The sequence below is a fragment of the Taudactylus pleione genome, unplaced genomic scaffold (genome assembly GCF_031769625.1).
Source record: "Taudactylus pleione unplaced genomic scaffold, aTauple2 ptg000040l, whole genome shotgun sequence".
NCBI lineage: Eukaryota > Metazoa > Chordata > Amphibia > Anura > Myobatrachidae > Taudactylus > Taudactylus pleione.
In genome coordinates this window covers 6,265,541-6,286,756 of record NW_028284442.1, presented here as the reverse complement: position 1 = coordinate 6,286,756, position 21,216 = coordinate 6,265,541, and the positions used below count along the sequence as shown (strand labels likewise).

General features: G+C 41.9%; 1 protein-coding gene across 2 annotated transcripts in view; it reads right to left on the bottom strand.

The window, feature by feature from the left end:
• The window catches only part of PPM1H (protein phosphatase, Mg2+/Mn2+ dependent 1H), a 186,265-nt gene that overhangs the window by 25,419 nt on the left and 139,630 nt on the right, over nucleotides 1-21,216 (bottom strand). For both annotated transcript variants that reach the window (XM_088454370.1, XM_088454369.1), the window contains exons 7-8: nucleotides 14,023-14,086; nucleotides 6,050-6,157 (exon numbers count right to left, since the gene is read on the bottom strand). In XM_088454370.1, coding sequence (XP_088310496.1) covers nucleotides 6,050-6,157; nucleotides 14,023-14,086 — 172 coding nt within the window. The remainder of the gene's footprint in view (nucleotides 1-6,049; nucleotides 6,158-14,022; nucleotides 14,087-21,216) is intronic.

Below are 21,216 nucleotides of genomic sequence, written 5' to 3'. Positions count from 1 at the left end.
GTGAACCGGGGACGCTGCAAAGGTGACAGCCTGCTGGGTCTCCCTCTCACGATCAACTCTGAGCCACTTCCCGACTGTAAGGTACCTTATCCTAACAAGCCATCTTACAGAGAAACCAAGTGAGCTCTTGTCCCTCGTCTAACATTACCTATATTATCAATATAAGAATCTCCTGCTTATTAAAGATTTGGAAATTTGCCATTATTGGTGTGTCAGTGCATACGATCACTATTAAATTCACCGCAATTAGTGCCTTGGATTATAACCGGATACAGAAACAAGTGGTTACATTCTCCACAGTCCCATTTATGGGATTCTCTGCTACATTATATCCACCATTGTTTACTATGTTTTATTAGGTTCTTTAATATGAATGGAATATCCAATGTCCTTTAAATTTGTTAGGATTTGACCCTTGGCACATATAGCTGCTCATCTCTGGCTGCAATTTTGGTTTTATTTATTATGTTTTATACTCACTTTAATCAGTGCAGATTGATTAATTTCCATTTTGACTCCTACAGTTTATCATGTATTTATTTATTACTTATTTATTATTCCAATATTAAAACTATTCTTTTATATATATCCTGTCAGTTGTACTGCGCTTCTTTCTTTTTCCTCTTTCCTGACAAAGGTCATTTTGTGAGATTCAGCACCTCTCTAGAAGCTGCAGTCCTGATGGATCTTTATTTATCATTATTTGTCAGTATTCACTTATCTATATCTCCATACCCACATTTTTTGGTGCCCTCCATCTGTCTCTCATGTAAAAATTAGATACTGTGATTACAATGATGAAAATTTGTACCCAAATCTGCAGCGTGGCAGATTCTAATAAAAACAGAATATTAACATCGAAACAAAATGTGCTCATCAGAATAATACTAATAAGCTAATGATATACTATATGAACAATGATGATCGCTGTATAAGGATATCACTATTTACACACTATCCTAATAGTTGCTCGAATTAATGATATGATCCATACATGAGATCAACATATTAAAGCAAACAGCTATAGCACTTTTCTAATATTTCTTTTCTCACTAATTATTCTTACTATCTGTTATTTTAATTAATATTTTGCCTCTACATCGAACACATTATTTTTAGTAAAGTAAATAATAAAGGTTTATTGAATTTTACACTTTTGTTTTTCAGAGAATAATAAATAAGTGAAATACTGACCCTGTAAGTGCACCGTGACATATACTCTGCTTTTTTTTCTCTTATTTTGTGTGTTTTCTAAATGTATAAGCTAAGCATGAGAGAGTATTGTGGATAACAACATATTATGAATTTAAGGATTTAGTTGAGACTCTACTTATTAAATGTCAAAAAGTCCTATATCCAGCTACAATAGGTGTTTGAAGGTGGGGCTGTGCCCTGTATAACAAGCAATTGGCACAGCTATTGTTGGAGATAATGCGCCTGGGTAGAATATATGCTATGTTTTTGGTAAATAACAAGGACTGTGGCTGTAAATGTACTGCTGTAATCCCTGTTCTGTTAGTTCCAACTCAAGGTAAATAAAAAAAAAACCTGGAAAAAAAAACACATTTGTGTTTTGAAATAAGCATTGCTCCCAAATGTCTATGCATATACATTGAATATTTTATTATTATTTGCTCACTGTTAATGGAACGGAAAAGCCAAAATCTGGGCTTTCAGCACCACTGCACATGTGCAGACAGATTAGCGCATCCCCCCCCATCCTCCCAAGCCTGGAATGGACAAGCTGTAAATAAATCCCTAATAAATAGGCCCATGTGGGCAGTACACACAAGGCCTCATTGACTGTATTTCTATATGTAAAGAAAAACAAATACACTTTAACTGAGAAAATCTATGGCTGCACTTCTCAGGTTATATCTGTGGTCTTTCCCATGGGCACAATTACAATCAGGTGCAAACAATGTAATGGTGGCTGGTTCCATGTTGCAATTTACCTAGTGAGAAGACTGCTCATGCAATATGCAGAAGCACAACACGGCTACATTTCAGTCCGATCTAAGTGATATGCTGACTACAAGAAAGGCACAGGAACTTAAGAAATGTGATTTGATTGCAAGCAGATCCCCTTCTTTTTTATTCTCCCTTTTAAGGTCTCCTGCCTTTCAATCCCTTTTATTCTCTTCAATCCCCAAGTGCTCTGTGTTCCATCTGTGCAGTGAATGCTGCCTTCAGTATTTTTCCAGGTGCGATCACCCGGCTCTGACTTCAAACACAAACATCCTAAAGCGTATTTGGAGAATGTTAACTTCCTACGTCTTACTTGAATATAATAAGAAACCGATGTTATCATTTTCCGCGATGATCAGAGTTAATTAGTATTTACTATATTAATAAACATTTTTTTTTCTTGATTGGTAGTTTTCCAATTGCCTTGGAACATGATTAAATGATTTTAATGGGCCTAATAATAAAGAACTGTTCATCCTATTTGATTGCATTATTTTCAGTATCTCTATCATCAGCGCTGGCCACATTATAGCCAACACTATTGTTCACAAAGATACAGATCTAACACATGTAAAATGAGATTTTAACTCTGGGGGAATCTGCTGCCAGGATGTAGTTCATACAGTATGGTTACAGTGTGTGTATTGTGGACAAACTATTCATAGGTTTTAGCTGCAATACAATGGCTGACCACCTTTAGCTGTTGAGTCATTTTAAATATTTGAGGCCACAGTGAGAGCCGAAATTTACGCCAAATAATCAATGCTGCCAATAATAAATATAAGTTAATGAATCAGCATCTCTGTTGAGTTTAGGCAATTGTAAGTCACTTGCAGAAAAAAATACATGCACCTAAACAGTAGAGCTGGACTTGGACCACAAATACTATGCAGAGATTCCACCCAACTTCCACACCATGGGACAATGTGGTCTGGATCAGGAAGGTGGGACATAGCCTTCAAACCAGAGGACCTTCTTTCCCACTATACCCTCTCCTGTCTTTACCTTCCTAGCGACGGGGTAAAGGAGAGAAAATAAACAAAAACCCAAGAGCATCTCACAACTGCAGCTTTTATTTTCACTTGTTGCTTCTCTTACAATGCGCATATATTGGACATTTACTTATGTTTTATTGTATCCACCATGTCAAACGGCTATACACTGAAGTGCCAAAAGTCATGGTTTGGTTCTTAGAACAACTTTATACTCAGACATTTAGAACAAGGTTCCTTTAAGCTCTAGACCAGAGGTTCCCAAATACGGCCCTCAAGGCACCCCCAGTTCAGGTTTTAGAGATATCCATGGTTGAGCACAGGTGGTTAAATCAAATTGACCGATGTACTAATTAAGTCACCTGTGGTCAAGCATGGATATCCTTAAAACCTGGACTGTTAGGGTGCCTTGAGGACAGAGTTTGGAAGCCTTTGTTCTAGACTGAGGTCTCACAGCGTCACATAGTACCTAATAAAGCGCTGAATTCACTTCACCACTTGGAAAAAATGAATGATCTCTATTTCTGAGGCTCAGGTCTATTTATTCTCCTATAAAACACCAGAGCTGACACTTGTACCTTGAATGTGGATAATGGCAATATCAAGGATATGTGGGACGGTTCTTTTAGCTGGCCTCATTTATAAATATCAGTTTTGCTGCTTCCTCCATCATAGCTCTGTTTCTAGTGCCTCCCTGGATCTTTATGGAGGCCACCATTTTCCTCTTGTCTGAGGATTCTTGGAGGTGCTTTCCCAGTAACTGTTGATGAAACTATTTAACTGCTTCCTATACTGCTCTCATTTCTGGTACATTTATGTGAAGCGGTTGTGCACCCCAGCCTTTAGCACTGGAAATTGTTATCAGTATTATCCATTCTGGATCTAAGAGTGACACTCCCTGTGACTTTAATTTGGGGCAAAAGATTACTGATGGGTCTTGATAACCTGATGTGACCCAGGAAGGTCTGCTTGTGATCCCACAGGGTTAATAACTCTAGCTGAAGACTACACATGAGCCATCTTGCCCAGTGAAGTACCACTATGGTGGAAGACAACATTCCAATCATCTGTAATACTTTCCTTACTGCTGTTTGCTTATGGAGTTGATGTGCCAAGTAATGTATTTTGAGACACCTTCCTCTGACAGTTACCTTGTTAAATGTGGAATTCACTCACCGCATGAAGAAATTTTATGTGTGGTGCTGGGGCCTGTTCTTCGATTTTGAAAACTCAAAAGGGTTATTTAAAGGTTTGAAATGCAGACGTGATGGAGGATCTTCACTCCAGTGGCACTGTTCGATTTTTCTCTCTAGGTTGTGATTCAATTCAGCGCGATGCTGAATAGCCCCAGGAAAGAATTACTGGAGCTATTCAATTGACCGTGCTGTTAAATCGAACTAGAAACACTTAAGTGGGAGAATACTGGTTACCACTCCTTAAGCTGGGTGTTTAGTCGCAGTAACAGGATTCCTGGACTAAAGTGCCAGCCGCGAGGCTGTTCGCTCTGCACTAAGCCAGAAAACAGCATCATGGCCGGAACTTAAGTCGGATTTCTGTCTGCACTTCAGGAGGGTGAGAGCAGAAATCCTGTAATTGGACTTGGCACGGTCAATTGAATAGCTCCAGGAACTCCTTCCCAGGGCTATTCGGCATCGCGCTGAACTAAATTGCATCCATGGTTAGAAGCTATTGACAGGCCGATTAGAAGATAAGTCTCTGTATTAGAAAAATAACAAACCACTACTCAACCTAACTATGCTTTGAGATACAGAAAACACAGGGGGAGAGGAAGAGCTGCATTGTATACCATCTGTGGGGGTTGTTATACCTAACTTAGAAGTAAAGCGATCCATTGTAATGGCTGCCATGGAGTATAGAAGAATAAAAATTATGTGTGCATTGTTTATTTAGTTATTTAGCAAAAATTATGTGGCTATAAGAAAAAGATGCGTAATTACCATTTCCGTAGTTTGTTTCTTTAGGCTGCTATTAATGATTTGGAAATCATGCAGGCTCCACTATCATGTGACTACCATGGCAACTATAGTCACATGGCACATGCTGTAATGAGCAGAGAGGCTTTGGAATGTCCCTGAGCTATGTCTGAAATAGTTTTTTTCTCTCTCTGCCTTAAGGCTCATACACACTAGACGATGTACTGTATGAACGATATAGATTTCCCTTGAACTTTAAGATATCTTTGAAAGATATCTTTCAGTGAAGTCATCCTGCCACATCTCTGAACGGGCAATACTTGACGATATCGTCAGATTGGCATGCATGTACGGATGACAAAAGACATCGTTAACGACCTGCAGGAGCGCACATCCTTGGTCGTTCACTGCATACACACTGAACAATATATTGTTGAACGATATCGTTATCGTCCATAAAAATCGTCTAGTGTGTATGCAGCTTTAGATGACATGATGAGTGCAGCAAATGTATGTAAGTGTGACTTGCAACCATACTGGTTTGACTTCCAGGGACAATTTGAAAAGTAAACAATGATTTGTAGTAGGACAGCTAAGAAAAATGGTCAGAGGTATACACAAATGATACTTAACTTGCTGTTTAAAGAAAAAAATAAATGAGGTTCCAGTTTTAACCATATCATTGATCAGGACAAGGCTTACTCAGCGAGTACATCAATATGAGTAGGAGTCCCAATACTCATCTGCTCATTAGTATAGGATCCTATATTTTAAAATTTTAGAAAATGCAAAAAAATTTTTTGGTCGTAGTTAGGAAATAAGAAAAAACCAATAGAGGCTCAGCACAGGTGTGAAAAGAGCCTCCGTTAAAGTAGTAGTGTGTTTCAGAGATGTGAAGCAAGTTATGTGTTATTACTGCACTAGGGTAGAGCGCAGTATGGGGGAGACACATTGTAGTAGAGTAGAGTACAGATAGGGGGACATACTGTACTAGAACACTGATCAAAGAGGCCAGGGAGGGAGACACTGCACTTAGGATAGCAGCTGGGGAATTACAGTGTAAACATTTTCAGAGTGAAGGTCACAGTTTCACTTTGTTCTTAGTTAGCGTTAAATCTAAAAACAGAGAGAGAAATAGAGATAGGAGACACTTACCTCAGGAATGGATGAGAGAAATGGTTTAATATAAATATTGGAGTCGTGCACTTTCAAATCATGATCACCAAGCCCTCTGGTTACACCTATTGTGGCCATTACACGAGCCTGTGTGCAAAGAAAATTCCAACTATATTAAAAGAAAACATTGTGGATATGGAAAAGATATAATAAGAGCTTTGTGATAATTGTCTGGTCCATGTAATCCACCCTATTATGTACATTTTTACCATGTATTTCTACCATTGATTTTAAGATTCCTGAAGCGTCCCCAACCTCATGGCCAGTGCATGCAGTTTTACCATATTCCTTGCTGCTTGTCGCTCACAACTACCAGCAGAGGACAAAGCTATTACTGTATCTGGACTCCTAAGCGAGGGATTCGTTCCCCATCCTGGATTAGACAAGATGACACAGACACCAGCAAGGTCTGTTTTAAAGTTAACGGAGCATTATTTTAAACTATTGGAACAAAAATACAATGCTTGTCCTGTATTATGAATGTGCAAAATACATACATTTTATGATCATTAAAATTGATATTGTTTTTAAATGTCTGATTCAGATTTAATATAGATACTCTTTAATGCTTTTTCTAAATCAAAACGAAAAGCTTAATAAAACACAAAAACTTTCTAGCCTAAATAATCCCTTTTGGCAGCATGGAATGATATTTCAACAAATATATAAACTTACTGCAAACAGATGTATCCTCATACGCCTAGCCTTAATACGGCATGTGGCGCGAGACGCCTCGCGCAAGTGAGCTGCGCCGAGTGGTGTAGCATCTTTTTCATTCAAACATGCTTCTTAGATGCAACACAAAACTGCATCACGAGACTACACTTATTAATTTCTATATCTGTGTGCGACTAAGTCAGAATATGTACAACGGAACTTGGAGTGGAAATAAATCGTAGCACTTCGTATACAGATTCAGACTCGGTCGCACACAGATATACAAGTGTAACATATCAAATGAGTCACTGCTGTCTTGTGAAGCAGTTTTGTTGCAGTGTGTTGCTAGTAAGATGCACATTAGAATGAAAACGATGCTCAGAAAAAGCCAAGTCGCACAGGACCTAGCAAGCCGAGAGGGGCTGTTTGGCGCAACTGCGGTGGCAATAGTATGTGAGGACACATCTGTAGATTAGCATAAACATCCCTAGATTGCAGTGACCACAGAGATATGTAATATTTTGCTATAAACAAATGTAAACTTTAGTTCTATAAAAAAAAAAGAAAAAAACAGAAGCATTGTATATGCATTGCCTTTGAACAAAAACTTTTTACAGTAAAAGATAAAAACATGTTGCAATAGCCGGGATTTGAGGGGCACCTAAAATACTAAATGAGTAATATGTTATCACTCATTCACCGATTTTAATCAAGGGTTCCGGATGTCCCCCGGTAATGCTGCTAAATACATAGCACAGCATGCATGCGTGCTCAGGAAATCTCCTTACTGCATAGTCCATGTGCCGGTAACCAACGGTATACAACTGACATGTTTAATATTGGTATCTAATGAGGTTTGTGGAGTGTAAAGTAGACTTTGGCTATTTGGGAATACGAGATAGACTAAAGATAATTGCATGAAGCTCTGCAGGCCACCCAGATGGTGCTGTAGCAGTAAGCTGCCAGCTGTGAAATATAGTAGTCCTTCCAGTAAAAATGTAAAATGCACAGTTCAGTCTTTGACACAGTTGATCAAAACCATGAGGACACAAGTTGGCTCCCATGCATGAATTGACTGGAGAGAGACAATCAAGTAATCAAAATAATGGGCACAACCCATATTGATTTCACTTATGCAAACCTACAATTCCATAATGTGGATCATGAAGTAAAACCACAGTTAAGGCGTACATCCACTACCCGATTAAACAGAGCGATTGAATGATAACGACATCGTTATTGGTCAGTAATCGAGCACAAATATGGCATACAAATGTCGGAAACAACCAGCGATGCGCGCTCCCGCTAGTTGTTTCCGACAACAATTATCGCCTGAACATGCCGGTCAATCTGCCGATAATGACAGATTGGCCATGTTCGGGGATGATGGAGGGTGCCTACTCTGAACAACATATCGTTTAGTGTAGGCACTGCACAGAACAATGAACAACTTAACGATAACGATATAGTCTTTTCATTGTCGCCTAGTGGATGTGCCCCTATTTTATGATAATATCATGCCGAACCTAATACAGCTCAAAGCAAAGGAATATACAATCTAGAGAAGCCCACAAGAGCTCTGGGAGTTCATAGACTTTCTTGAGTGCAACATTATTGGGACATTTTCAGTTGTATATCGCATGCAGCTGGGTGACTCAATTCCTCCCACAGTTTGTGCACCGAGGGAAATACAACTTTGCCATGAAAGATAAGGTCATTGTGGAACAAGACAGATTGACGAATACCCCAGTTGCAGAGGCTATAAAATGTGTCTCAGCCATAGTAGCTGCAACAAATAATGATGTACATTACAATATTTGTTCATACCAACCAACCCACATCTATGATTGCTACTGTACATTTCTCTGTACAAGCACCAATATTCTGTTTACTGCTGCAGTCTATTGAGACCAGTAAACTATTATCTTGCAACATTTTGGGTACATTTTTCTTTACACATCACCCAATCATTTGAAACAATACCACTTAGCAATAGGTCTGAGCGCTACACAACCCAATTTTCTAGTATACCCAGTGGGGACGGGTATCCCCACTTGTAGAAGCAGCACTCATCTTAGTTACACAAACACACACTCTGTGCGCAAGGATATCCATCCCTAATAATGATGCAACACTGAGGATTTAAACTGACCAGATGCACCTGAACATAATGAGAGACCTAACCATGCAATTAGAAAGGTAGAGCAAGTGATTGCAGACATGCCTGATGCGGATATATCTAGCACACTAGTAAAGCGGGTATCTGGATGGTAGATAGACAGCAACTAGATAGACGGTCAATAGACAGCAGAAGGTAGACAGTGAAGAGGACGACAGAGTTAAAAGGTCGACAGGGTTAAAAGTCTGACATGGTCAAAAGGTCGACATGCAAATGGGCGCCACAAAAAATATCAACATAGTTTTTCATGTGTTTTCATTATTTTTTAGTGTTAGATTTAGGCACTTGGCGGAGGGTTTGGGTTAGGCTTGCGAAAGGGCATGGTTAGGGTTTGGCACTAGGGGGAAGGTTAGGCATTAGGGGAAGGGTTAGGATTACTGTTAAATTAACAAAAAAAAAGTGTCAACATTTTCTGTTTTGACAATTTACATAGCAACCTTTTGACCCTGTCGACCTATTGCCTGTCAAACTTCTAGTGTCTATTGACTGTCTATCTACATACTGTCTATCAATCCATACCCAGCAAAGTGTGCATTCAGGAAAATTCCACTGGATGAGGAATAATCCATGCTCACTGCATTTATGTTCCCAGCAGGACGATATGTTTTTCTGTGCATGTCATATGGAATTTCAAGTGGCAGTGAGTTACTCCAGAGATGCATGGGGCAGCTCTTTGCTGGACAGCCATGTGAGATCGTTGGTGACATACTGATCTGGAGCCACTCTGCAACAACACAATGAATGCCTACACAGTGTTCTTGAAAGGATAAGGATAATTTAACCTGAAATTGAACCCTGACAAATCCTGATATAGGGTCTCAAAGGTTTCATACGGGTCACTTGTTTCCTACAAATGAGTGAAACCTAACCCAGACAAGACAGAAGCGATCTGTAAAATGGTACCCCCTTAAGATAAACTAGGGCTTCCACACTTCCTTGACCAAATATTTATCCGTTCATTGAATACAGTGGAGTTGCTGCAACCCTGTGCCAGCACCTTCACCAAGATGCAGAACGGTGTTTGCAAATTCACCAGGGTGCTGCATGCGACAAGCTAAAGGATCTAACAAACCAGCAACACATTCTGTGAAGTCAGCATTCACTGAATGTTCTGCATGGTTTCGGCACATTCTGTTTGGAGTGTGATAGTAAAAAAGTTAATCATTCCACAGCTGTGTGTGTCCAACGTAATTTCCCACACATCTACAGCGTCCATGTTAGTACATCCTTCAGCTAAGTCAAAGACTTAGATTCTAAGTCTAGAATCAGATTCTAGCTATTATCTTCTAGAAGGTGCTAGTTAAATGTTAAGTAGAATCTGATTGGTTGCTATGGGCAACATCACTTCTAAAACTCACTTCTAAAAACTCTCACTTTAGTAAATTTACCCCTAAGACTCTTCGACAATTTGGGTCTAGCTGTGAATTGAATCCTTAGAATTGAATCCTTATACTCTGTTTCATCAACCAGGGTATATGTAAATGGACTTGCCTCCTGTTCTCTGAGTATCAATAATGGCACTAGACAAGGGTGCCTTCTGTCACACCTGATTTTTGGATTAACTATTGAGCCCCTTGCAGCACAATTTTGCCTTTCCCCTGACGTCAAGGGCATAACAATCGGCACGTCTGATTTTAAAATATCTTTGCTGACGAAGTGGTCCTCTCTCACGGAGTAATGAACTTTGTTTGGTTATAAAATGAATTATACTAAAACTGAGGCCTTAACTCTATATCCATCCGACCTGCGTATCACTTTTACATGACAACTCTACATTTGCATGGAGGTCCAAAAAGATATGATACCTACTGTAGGCATCTCTCATACTAGACATTATACCACCATTTTTAAAGAAAATTATCTTGTCCATAAAGGCAGACCTGTTCATGTAGCAATTTCTCATCATCTCCTGGTTGGGTTGTATTATGGTCATAAAAATGAATATACTTTCACAACTTTTATATTCATTTCAAACGTAGCCATTTATGATCTCTGATTTATATTAGCCCAGATACATAAATGGCTTAGCCATTTTGTGTGGGGGAACAAGGTGTCTAGAACCAGCTTTTTGACTATACAGAGACCCAAGACAAACAGGGCAAGGATCACGTTGGCCTCATTTTGATATAGTCAGAGAACTACCGTTACAAATATCCTCAGACTTTGCAGCATGGGGTGGACAATTCCACATATCACACACATGATACTGTAACATACAGAGTACAAAGAGCAGGGCAGGAACATAATCGCTAAGTATCACTAGATAGCAGGAGGCTATATCAATTCTCATTTAATTTTACATTTGCTGCAAAACATCTACAATTATATGTAAGAAAATTGATTTTGAGATAAAGCACAGTTTAAGAACAAATCATGATACAGGTACACCACCCTTGGTTCGGCACTGAACCGGTTTTTATCAGTTTTGCTGGACTAACAGTGGTCTCGTTAGTAATACACAGCGGCATCCCAACGGGTATCCCTCACCTCCCGCAACCTAACCCAAAATCCCCCCCCCCACGGCCTAACGCTAACCCTGTACTTGCCATCAGGATGAGCTGTCAGTACAGTGTACTGCAAAAACCCATCAGGATTACTAACTGTTTCACTGTTGAATAAATTTAAGTACCAACACAGCGTCGCTAGTGGCCACGTGCGGAAAATTTGTCCGGATTATGAGAGGTGGCGGACCATAAAAAATTGTCGGAAAATCGGTGGTGTACCTGTAGTATTTCTAGTGTATTTGCTGAGAAGTAAACAATTATTGCTCAGTTTTGCAAGGAATTAATTCTAAACAGATAGCATCTTGATTTATGTGAATGACATCTAAAAATTACAAAAAAAAACAACAATACAACAACATAATCCCTTAATTAACACACGTAACGATTTTTTGAACCATTTGTCGTTAACGACGTCGTTATCGTTCAAAACATCATTTAGTTTCTGAGTTATAACGATGAACGATAATCTTTCAAGCGTGCTCCCGTTTGTAGTTTTAGTTCATCGTCCATTTCAGAATGTCCAACATAACGATTTTCATTAAGGGAAGGAACATTTTTCGTTCATCGTTGTAAAAATCGTTCATTACACTTCAAAAAATCGTTCACTTTTCAAGGGAAAAGTTGACAGAAAATCGTTGGTTACAAAATCGTTACGTGTGTATGCATCTTTATAGTTGAATTTTGTGTCTGCCTGCTAACTGGCAGTTGGCTAGTTGCCTGGTAACCTGCAGTAGGTTGCCTGGTGTAACCTGCAGTAGGCTGCCTGGTGTAACCTGCAGTAGGCTGCCTGGTGTAACCTGCAGTAGGCTGCCTGGTGTAACCTGCAGTAGGCTGCCTGGTGTAACCTGCAGTAGGCTGCCTGGTAACCTGCAGTAGGCTGCCTGGTGTAACCTGCAGTAGGCTGCCTGGTGTAACCTGCAGTAGGCTGCATGGTAACCTGCAGTAGGCTGCATGGTAACCTGCAGTAGGCTGCATGGTAACCTGCAGTAGGTATCCAGGTATTTGTCCACTTTTTGCCTCTAATATCCTTTAGATAACTTCAGAATCATTTTGAGGCTCTACATGACTCAATTCAGCAATTTCCCTGGCCTTCACTCACACTAGTATACTGACTATTATGAGAAAACATTGTTGTGCTGCTATTTTTTTTAAAAGAGGTTTATAGTGGATGCTTTCATTTTATAAAATAAATTTCCTAATTGCTCAATAAACACTTTAATATGAAAATAGCATAACTCAAGTGCAGCATATCATTGCAAGCAAAGAGAAGTATTTTCTGAAACAAAGTCAGCTATAATTTCTGAAGAACCAAAATTATGTCAATAACTTATCGGTATTGATATACATATTTGGAATCCACTTTTTGATGATCAAAGGAGGTTTAGAGAATATACATTTTAATGGCCCTCTCTTTCCACAATACATGGGCTACTTTAACAATTATCAGTAATACTGTGATCTATTACAGTCAAGAATCAGCATTGTAGCACTGTAAAATGCCAGTTACACTTAAAGCTGCATAAACACGGTACGATCTGTACCACTAACAACTTGAAAGATATCTTTTAGTGAGGTCATCCTGCCACAACGCTGAACAGGCAAAGTTGACAATATCATGCAAGCTGACCTGCATGTACGGACAATCATAGGGCACGATTCAATTCAGCGCGATATAAATAGCGCCGGGAGATAGCTCCCGGAGCTATTCAATTCATCGCGCTGTTAGGTCGGGGAAGGCTCGTTATCGCGCCTTAAACAGGGTGTTTAGGCGCGATAACGGGTGTTCCCCGACCTAACTTCCCGTCGCGAGGCTGTTTTCCTGGCGCTAAGGGCAGAAAACAGCCTCGCGCCGGGACTTTTGTCGGATTTCTTCTCTCATCCCTGGAGGGATGAGAGAAGAAATCATTAGTCGGACTTGTCAGCGCGGTGTATTGAATAGCTCCGGGAGCTCACTCACGGAGCTATTTACATCGCGCTGAATAGAATCGAGCCCATAGATATTTGCTCCCGAGTCCCAAATACAGGAGAGCCAATAATGTGTGGAGGTGACTTACAATGTCTCCTGAAACCACAAGGGTCATTTAAAAAAGTGCCAAAAATGCAGCACATTTTATTATGCACCTATTTTCCACCTTGCCAAGCTTGCCCACATTCCACTTTCTTTAGCTGTCATTTTAAAGTTTTCCTAGAAAATAACGGTTTATAAAACTCACCTATGTCTTGTTGTGTGCCACCTCTTTATATCTTCACATTTGTATCACTTGGCTTTCATCAATAAATGTGCTTTGCCGTATAGAAAACACATCAATGGGGGAACAAAAAAAAAAGATCCCCTTTGAAAGCTCTTGATCAGTGGCACCTTAGGAGTACCTGTAAAAACCAAGGCCTTTAGCAGGGCTCACTAAATCTAGAAATGGTCCCCTAAATGTGCCCTCTCCATCACTTCTACTTCAATCAAATATAGCATCATGTAAAATCAAATGTTTTTTGCAATTGAAAGCATAAGAAGGAGCCAAAAGTGCACCTATCCCACAATAAGCTAGGAACACCAAGATCTGACCAGCTTGTCCTGCTAATCTATATTCTATTAATGTTAATGACAAAAATCGTACCTTTTTTCCTTCTCCATATATTAAAGGGAACTTTAAATCTTCCTCTTCAATTGTCTTGTAGGCCCTATGCAGGAATAAAGCGTAAACAATTCAGTAAGTACATCACATAACCAATAATCAAGATATGCCAATCTGGTTCTATAGATCTGTTTGTAATTAAAGTGGTTCGTAAAAGACAAGCATGCACCAGAGTCTGAGATATTGTTCTATTGGACAACCCATTAATACTAACACCTACTGACTTTTCCCAAGTACTTTATAAACTACCCAAAAACATACGCAAAAATAAGAAGAAAAGAAAATATTATATTTGGATTGCAGGTACTTATTGAGTGTAGCATATGTGCTTGGCAGATACAGAACCCCCAAATTGCACACAGTCTTACAATGATGCAGGGGTAACCCTTATCATAGATATACACAATCATGTGTGCTGCCTCAAATTACACACATGTAGCCTCTAATTCCTCACACAGCTTCCATCACATAAACATCATGAATATGCCACTGACAAGTAGATAAGCAGTTCGGTTTTAGCCAAGTTCTTTTCTGCAAGTTAGTGCAATTCGGATTACAATACCACCTTTCCCCTTAATCATTGCTTTCTTTCAAATGGAAACCAATGACACAACACACTGTGAACAAAGATGAACCATATCTTAATTGCACTTATACCCATGATCTGTGTGTTCACATAGTTATATTGCACAATTATGCAAGTAAAGAATTCATCAATTAGAATTTACCTGTCTTGTGAAGATGGGAGAACAAAATAACATTTCAGGTTTGTTGCTATGATTATAGTGCAGAGATGCCCCTCACCGACAGTTCATGTTACATACATATAGCTGGGGTTACCACCTTTTTATTTTCAGATTCCAGGACAGAGGAAGAGTGTGGCCAAAACAGCAGTAGTGTTACAGTTATTCACTTTCTCAGATATCAGACCCACATATGCTTCTTTATATGCCCTCTACTATACATGCCCCTTTATAAACCAAAGCCACCTTATCCGCCACATATTCAAAACCAAGATATCTTAATGAAAATCAGGGTCAGTGGCAACTATGTAAAGCTGGGTACACATTGACAGATGTATTGGCCTATCAATTGATCGGCCAATGTATCTGCTGCCCGTCAGGCAGTGTGTACCCGCGATAGGTCGGTGAACGTCGGCGTTCACCGACATATCGCATTGGCTGTGCTGCACAGCCGATGGACAGAACACACGGCAGCCGCGAGGAGTGGGGGCGGGACACGCCCCCTGGTCGACGGGACCTGCGGGCAGGCACAGATGATGGTTGTTCAGATTGTACAAATAATGGAAATAGGCCCACAGTATCTGCTGGCAGTGTTGACAGGAATTTTTATTTTTCCTGTCAGCTGCTATGTGGTGTCCATGGCCCCACCCACTGAGACTCCGCTGTGCCACTGTCGCTATCCCCATCCTTTCCAGTCGTCCCACTTAGGAGATCTGGGCATAACTACCGTGGCGTGGGAGCAGTTGCTTACTGGGTCCGCACTGCCTCCAAGGCCTGCCTTCCCCTCTGCACCCTGTCACGCCATCAAACACCACAACCGCCTGGGTCTTGTGGGAGGAACTGTGTGATGGCCGCCTCCCTGCGATCTCTACCCACTGCCCAGTGCCGGCTTATCAGCATCAGGGCCCACAGTAAGTGACTGGCTGGGCACTTACTGTTTTTGATGTTGGTGGTAGCACCGGTGGCATACATCATAATTATAGTTGTTTCAAACTTCGCTTGTTGCTGAATTTCATTACCTCGGCCTGCCATCCTGACTGTAGGAGCACAATGGCTGTGGATTGAACCCAGCAGTGACATTATAATATAATGTTGAAAATATTATCATGCCTATGGAATCAACTCCAGCAACTTGCATAAGGTACCAAGAAATCTCTATATATGCAGGGAACTTTCATGTCTGTCTATCTATCTTTCTGATTGGCTGGTGCTTTATCTCTCTCCAAGCTTTATTAAATCTCCCCCTTATTGCCAGCGTTGGCATTAGAGAAACAGTAACAGACAGCTGTAAGGTAAGCTTACTGCTGTTTTATTAATACTGAATGGAGAACATAACCCCTGTAACGAGTGCTAAAGGGGTTATGTCTCATTGAGAAATGGAGCCCAGACTCTGGGCCCCAGAATCAGAGAGAGACTGAGCACTGCAGAAATCCTTGTGACAGACGGACCCGGCCTTGGTGGGTACCAAGGATCTTGCGAGCGCTTCCCTATATGAGTGATTTATTATGATATTATTACATTTAGAAATGCTGAGTTTTGAGGCAGAATTTATAACTAATGGGGTTATTCAGTTTCAAACAAGTCTGGTTTGATGCTTGCATTAATAATGATAGGCAGCAATAAGCACACCCCCATATCACTGCAAAAGAGTTTAAAGCTACTGGGGGGAAGGGGTCCTTTAAAATTTTGCCGTGGGGCCCACAAAGTTCTAGTTACGGCCCTGGTCCAGGACATAATACAGATGTTGCCACGGCGCAGTGAAAGGCTTCACAAGCTCTCCATGCACAACATATGGTCTCATCGCCCCCTCAGCACCTAAAGGGACAGAGTAGCTGAGCAGCCTAAAGTCTGTGAAGTCGGCCCGGGCCTCCTTATGCCCCTGTCCACTAGTGTCAATACACACACTAATAAAGAGACCCGGGTCACCTCGGTCTGCCTCCTGCACTGCCCCATCCCATTTATGTGCTACCCACACCCCCACAGCATTGGTCATGCATACCACATCACTAGTTGCACCCCTGTGGCGCTGGTCACACCCCCAGCAGCACACAATAGGCCCTTCATAAGTTTCAGCTGCAGGCTACAAAACCCTATATACAGTAGCCAAAAATTAAGCTCCTAGGAGCAGGGTCCTCCCCATTCTCTCACAGCCTTCTTCTCTAGCACTTCTGTGACAGCCTTCACCTTCAGAGCTGTACTGTGTATGGAGAATTGTGTTGCTAATTGTTACTTTTGCTCTGTTTATATTTTGGTCACTGTATTGTAATGTAATGTTCTGTGTACCCTTTACTGTATGTACGGTGCTGCGGACCACTTGTGGTGCCCTATAAATAAAATGTAATAATAATAATAAAAATAATAATAATCTGATGTGAATGTAGTAGGTGTAAATAAGAAGTGACAACACATTTCCCTTAGGTCAGTCATACAAAAGACACCAGGGGCCTCAAACCAGAAATAACCAGTATTGGCCTGCCTGTTGGAGTCTGTGAGGTCATGCTGTGATGTCATAATGGTAACTGCCTGTATCAGGGCTTTGCTGTTGCTGCCTCTCTCATACACTACCAGTTCACTGACACTGCACCGCACACCTGCAGGAGATACTCCATAAGGTTAGTGACTGGACAAAGATAAGGGCAGCTTAGTTCCATGCGTCGGCAGACAGCGCAACTACTGTAATATGACTTATGACCTTGGGGACAGGGCAGTATTGCTTAATAACAGAATCTCACACCTAGTGGGACAGTGTAATTACAGCCCAAAGCAGCTGCATCCTGGGTGGGCACTGTCTGGATGGGACTATACTGTTCCTAATTAACTGCTTTACACAGTGCTCCAGGTGGGTGTTGGATGGGACTATACTGTTCCTAATTAAATCCTTTACACTCTGCCTCCTAAGCCCGGTTTGCCAGTATTGCAGCCTGTTCCAATATTATTAATGTGCAGAGGTGTGAGAGAATTACAGCATACTGTGCTTTAGTTATTTGTTTTTATCCAATACTGTCATTAGTAAGTGTTACATCTAGATCATAGTTTGGGTTCCATGTAAGAGTGATACTAAATGCCAGTGGCATATGTTGTTTTGTGTCACATACAAATATGCAGCTGGTATTTACCATCACTTATCTGTCCAGCGAGGTCCAGCGGTGTCCTCCTCCTCCGCTGCATCCTCTGCTGTGTTGCTGACAGCCTAACGCTGCCGGTGATGGGTCACTGACTAATGCACATACCTGACGGCTGTCTGTGTATGCGCATAGAGCTCAAACCCTGTGGGGACTTCAGAAACAGCGTTAGATCTGTTTGCTGAATATAGCATTGCAGTCATCACCCATTATAGCACCAGAAATGAGTACTAAAGGAATCCTGACTCTTTCTTACATGGAGCTCTAAATACTAAGGGGGTGCTAGGGTGTTTTCTTCCCATGCCCCTCTTCCCCTCTCTGTCTTGTCTCTCCCCCTCCCATGCCCACTTCCCCTGCCTGTCATTCTCTTTGCTATCTCTCACCGTGGACATGCGCTCCCCATCGACGTGCAAATGCGTTTATCACCAGCCGGGTAATAGGTCAAAGTAGCAGGTTTGAAGTGACAGAAGGGATGACGGGTTATGTACGGTTAGTGGTGGGTGGGTGATTTGGGCAAACTCTGCATAGCCTCTTAATGCCTAGAGGGACAGGCAGTCCTTCAGCCATGGGTCCCCAGAGGTTTCCCCCACAGGGGGTTTTTCCTCTCCTGAGTGCTGAAGGATGATTCTTTGTGAGTCATGAGGTTTCCGCCATCTTGTTCCTGTTATAGGACAAGAGTGTAAAGGTGCATATCCACTACACAATAAAATTGAGTGATTGAACGATTACGACATCGTTATCATTCAATCGTTCATTAATCATGCAGTAAATATGCCGGCAACGACCAGCGATGCGCGCTCCTGCTCGTCGTTGTCGGCATTTGTCATCGACAGGTTGTGCATGTTCGGGGATGAGGGAGGGTGCCTGCACTGAATGACATATCGTCCAGTGTGGGCACATTATCCACTGCACAGGATCAGTGGCGGAACTCCCGGAGACAATGGAGTCATTTGCCGCCGGGCTCCAGCCCTTAAGGGGGCACCTGGCTCCATTGTCCCAGGGGCGTTCTGGTCACTGCCATGGAGATGGAGCGCCGCTGATCGGTGCTCCACCTCCAGCGGCATCAATACGGGGGTGCAGTCGCACCCCCTATTTGCCGGGTGCCCGCTGAGTGTATTACCAGCGGGCGCCCCGGCTCCTTCGTTCCCCCCTGCGGTAGCCGGAGGAACGGAGCTCAGTGTGAGCTCCGCAATGCACTATGGGAGTGACGTCATGACGTCACTCCCATAGTTCCGAGGAGCGGGCGCCGGGGACGGAAGGCAGCAGGACTGGAGCGAGGTTTCAGGTAAGTATTTTTTTTATTTTTTAGTATGTGTGCGCGCTTGCGGGGCGCATTACTGGGGGCTCACTACAGGGGGCATTGTTGGGGGCTCACTACAGGGGGCATTACTGGAGGCTCACTACAGGGGGCATTACTGGAGGCTCACTACAAGGGGCATTACTGGGGGCTTGATACAGGGGGCATTACTGGGGGCTTGATACAGGGGGCATTACTGGGGGCTTACTGCAGGGGGCATTACTGGGGCTTTCTACAGGGGGCTTACTACAAGGGGCATTACGGGGGCATTCCTGGGGGCACTACAGGGAGTTTACTACTGGGGGTTTACTACAGAGGGCTTACTACTGGGAGCACTACAGGGGCCCTTAGTACTGGGGCACTGCAAAGGGGGACCACTACTGGAGGTACTGCATAGGGGGACCATTACTGGGGGGCACTACATAGGCGGCACTGCATAGGGGGACCTCTACAGAGGGCACTGCACACTACTGGGGGAACTGCATAGGGGGGCGGCAGCTGGGGCTGGCATAGGTGCTGGTACATTTTAATTTGGGGGGGGGGGGCACCAACATTTATCTTGCCTCCGGGCACCTGGGATGAAGTTACGCCACTGCACAGGATTATGAACGATTGAACGATTACAATTGTAATCGTTCAGTCATTCTACACTCGTGTAGTGGATATGCACCTTAGGAATTCTGGGTCAATATTGGTCCAGAATTCTCTATTTTAGAATGCAGAATACTGTAAATAAAAAAGTGTTTACATTTTACTTTAAATAAAAGCTTACATAATTTTTTTAAATATATATTTTGCTTGAAGTTGTCTTTATTTCTATTAATAAATGCTCTCACAATGTGAAAAAGCTGAAGTGAGGCCTGGCGAGGTAAATGAGAGCAGAGTTGGTAATAGATGTAATATGGTGGTGGGAATGCTGAGAGGATGAAGGCACAGCTTAGATAAAGTACAGGTAAAGGTGTAAGATCTGCAGGCTTAGAGCTTAAAGACTGAGGTGACAATGCAAATGAGAGGGCTTTATGGAGAAAGTGTGAGAATGGATCGATGCCTCTGAGTAATATGTGATCAAGAATTGGTAGGGAAACATTATCTTTGTATGTGAGAGATTAATGCAAGTCAAAAATACCATATATGGGTGATAAACTCCTGCTAAGTAGTAACAATAATAGATAAAATACAAAATAATAATAATATTACATTTATATAGCACTTTTCTCCAATATTACTCAAGGCGCTTCACAGATACTATGAACATAATACAGAGGTTTAGATTTTCATAAAATACAGAAACCATGAATAAAATACAAATAGCAGCCATTTTGGGTCATTATTTCCAAGGATTATTCATCCTACCCACAAAGGATCCAGATGAGGCAGCCATTGTCGATGCACTACAGATAAAAATTACTAAGAGATCCTTGCTAAATCATCAGAACCATGCATTGTTTATTCTACACAAGAGAGTACAAGGTGAGGCAGCCATCTTGGGTGCACTTCATAGGCTACAATCAGGGCTGGATCAACGGGGGGGGGAGACCGTCCCTGGGCCCCCACACTCATCAGGGTTAAAGTGAATCGGAGTAGGCGGAACAAGTTCCGCCTCCTCCTGCCAATCTAACCCCGGCGCCGCAGGGAGGCTCCACTTGCCAGGCGCCCGCTGAGATTGTAACGCCCGCTGAGATTGTAACCAGCGGGCGCCATGCTACCTCCCTGCAGCGGCAGCCGGAGATTGGAGCTCACTCGTGAACTCCGGGCTCACACAGTGCAGCCCACATGGATTACTGACACACATCTCAGGTGTGATGTGGTAACTTTGGGCTGTGGTAAGGGTTCCAATGACACAGACTTTATTTAGGTGCAATATAGAGAAATGCAAGTGCCTAGAGACCACCTAAATATATATCATTACATTTCTAAACCACAAGAGTGGCGTTAATATCATACAGGTTTAATCTTACGATCATATTAGAACCAATATCAATAAAAAGGAATAAAAATGTGGTGGTATATTAGC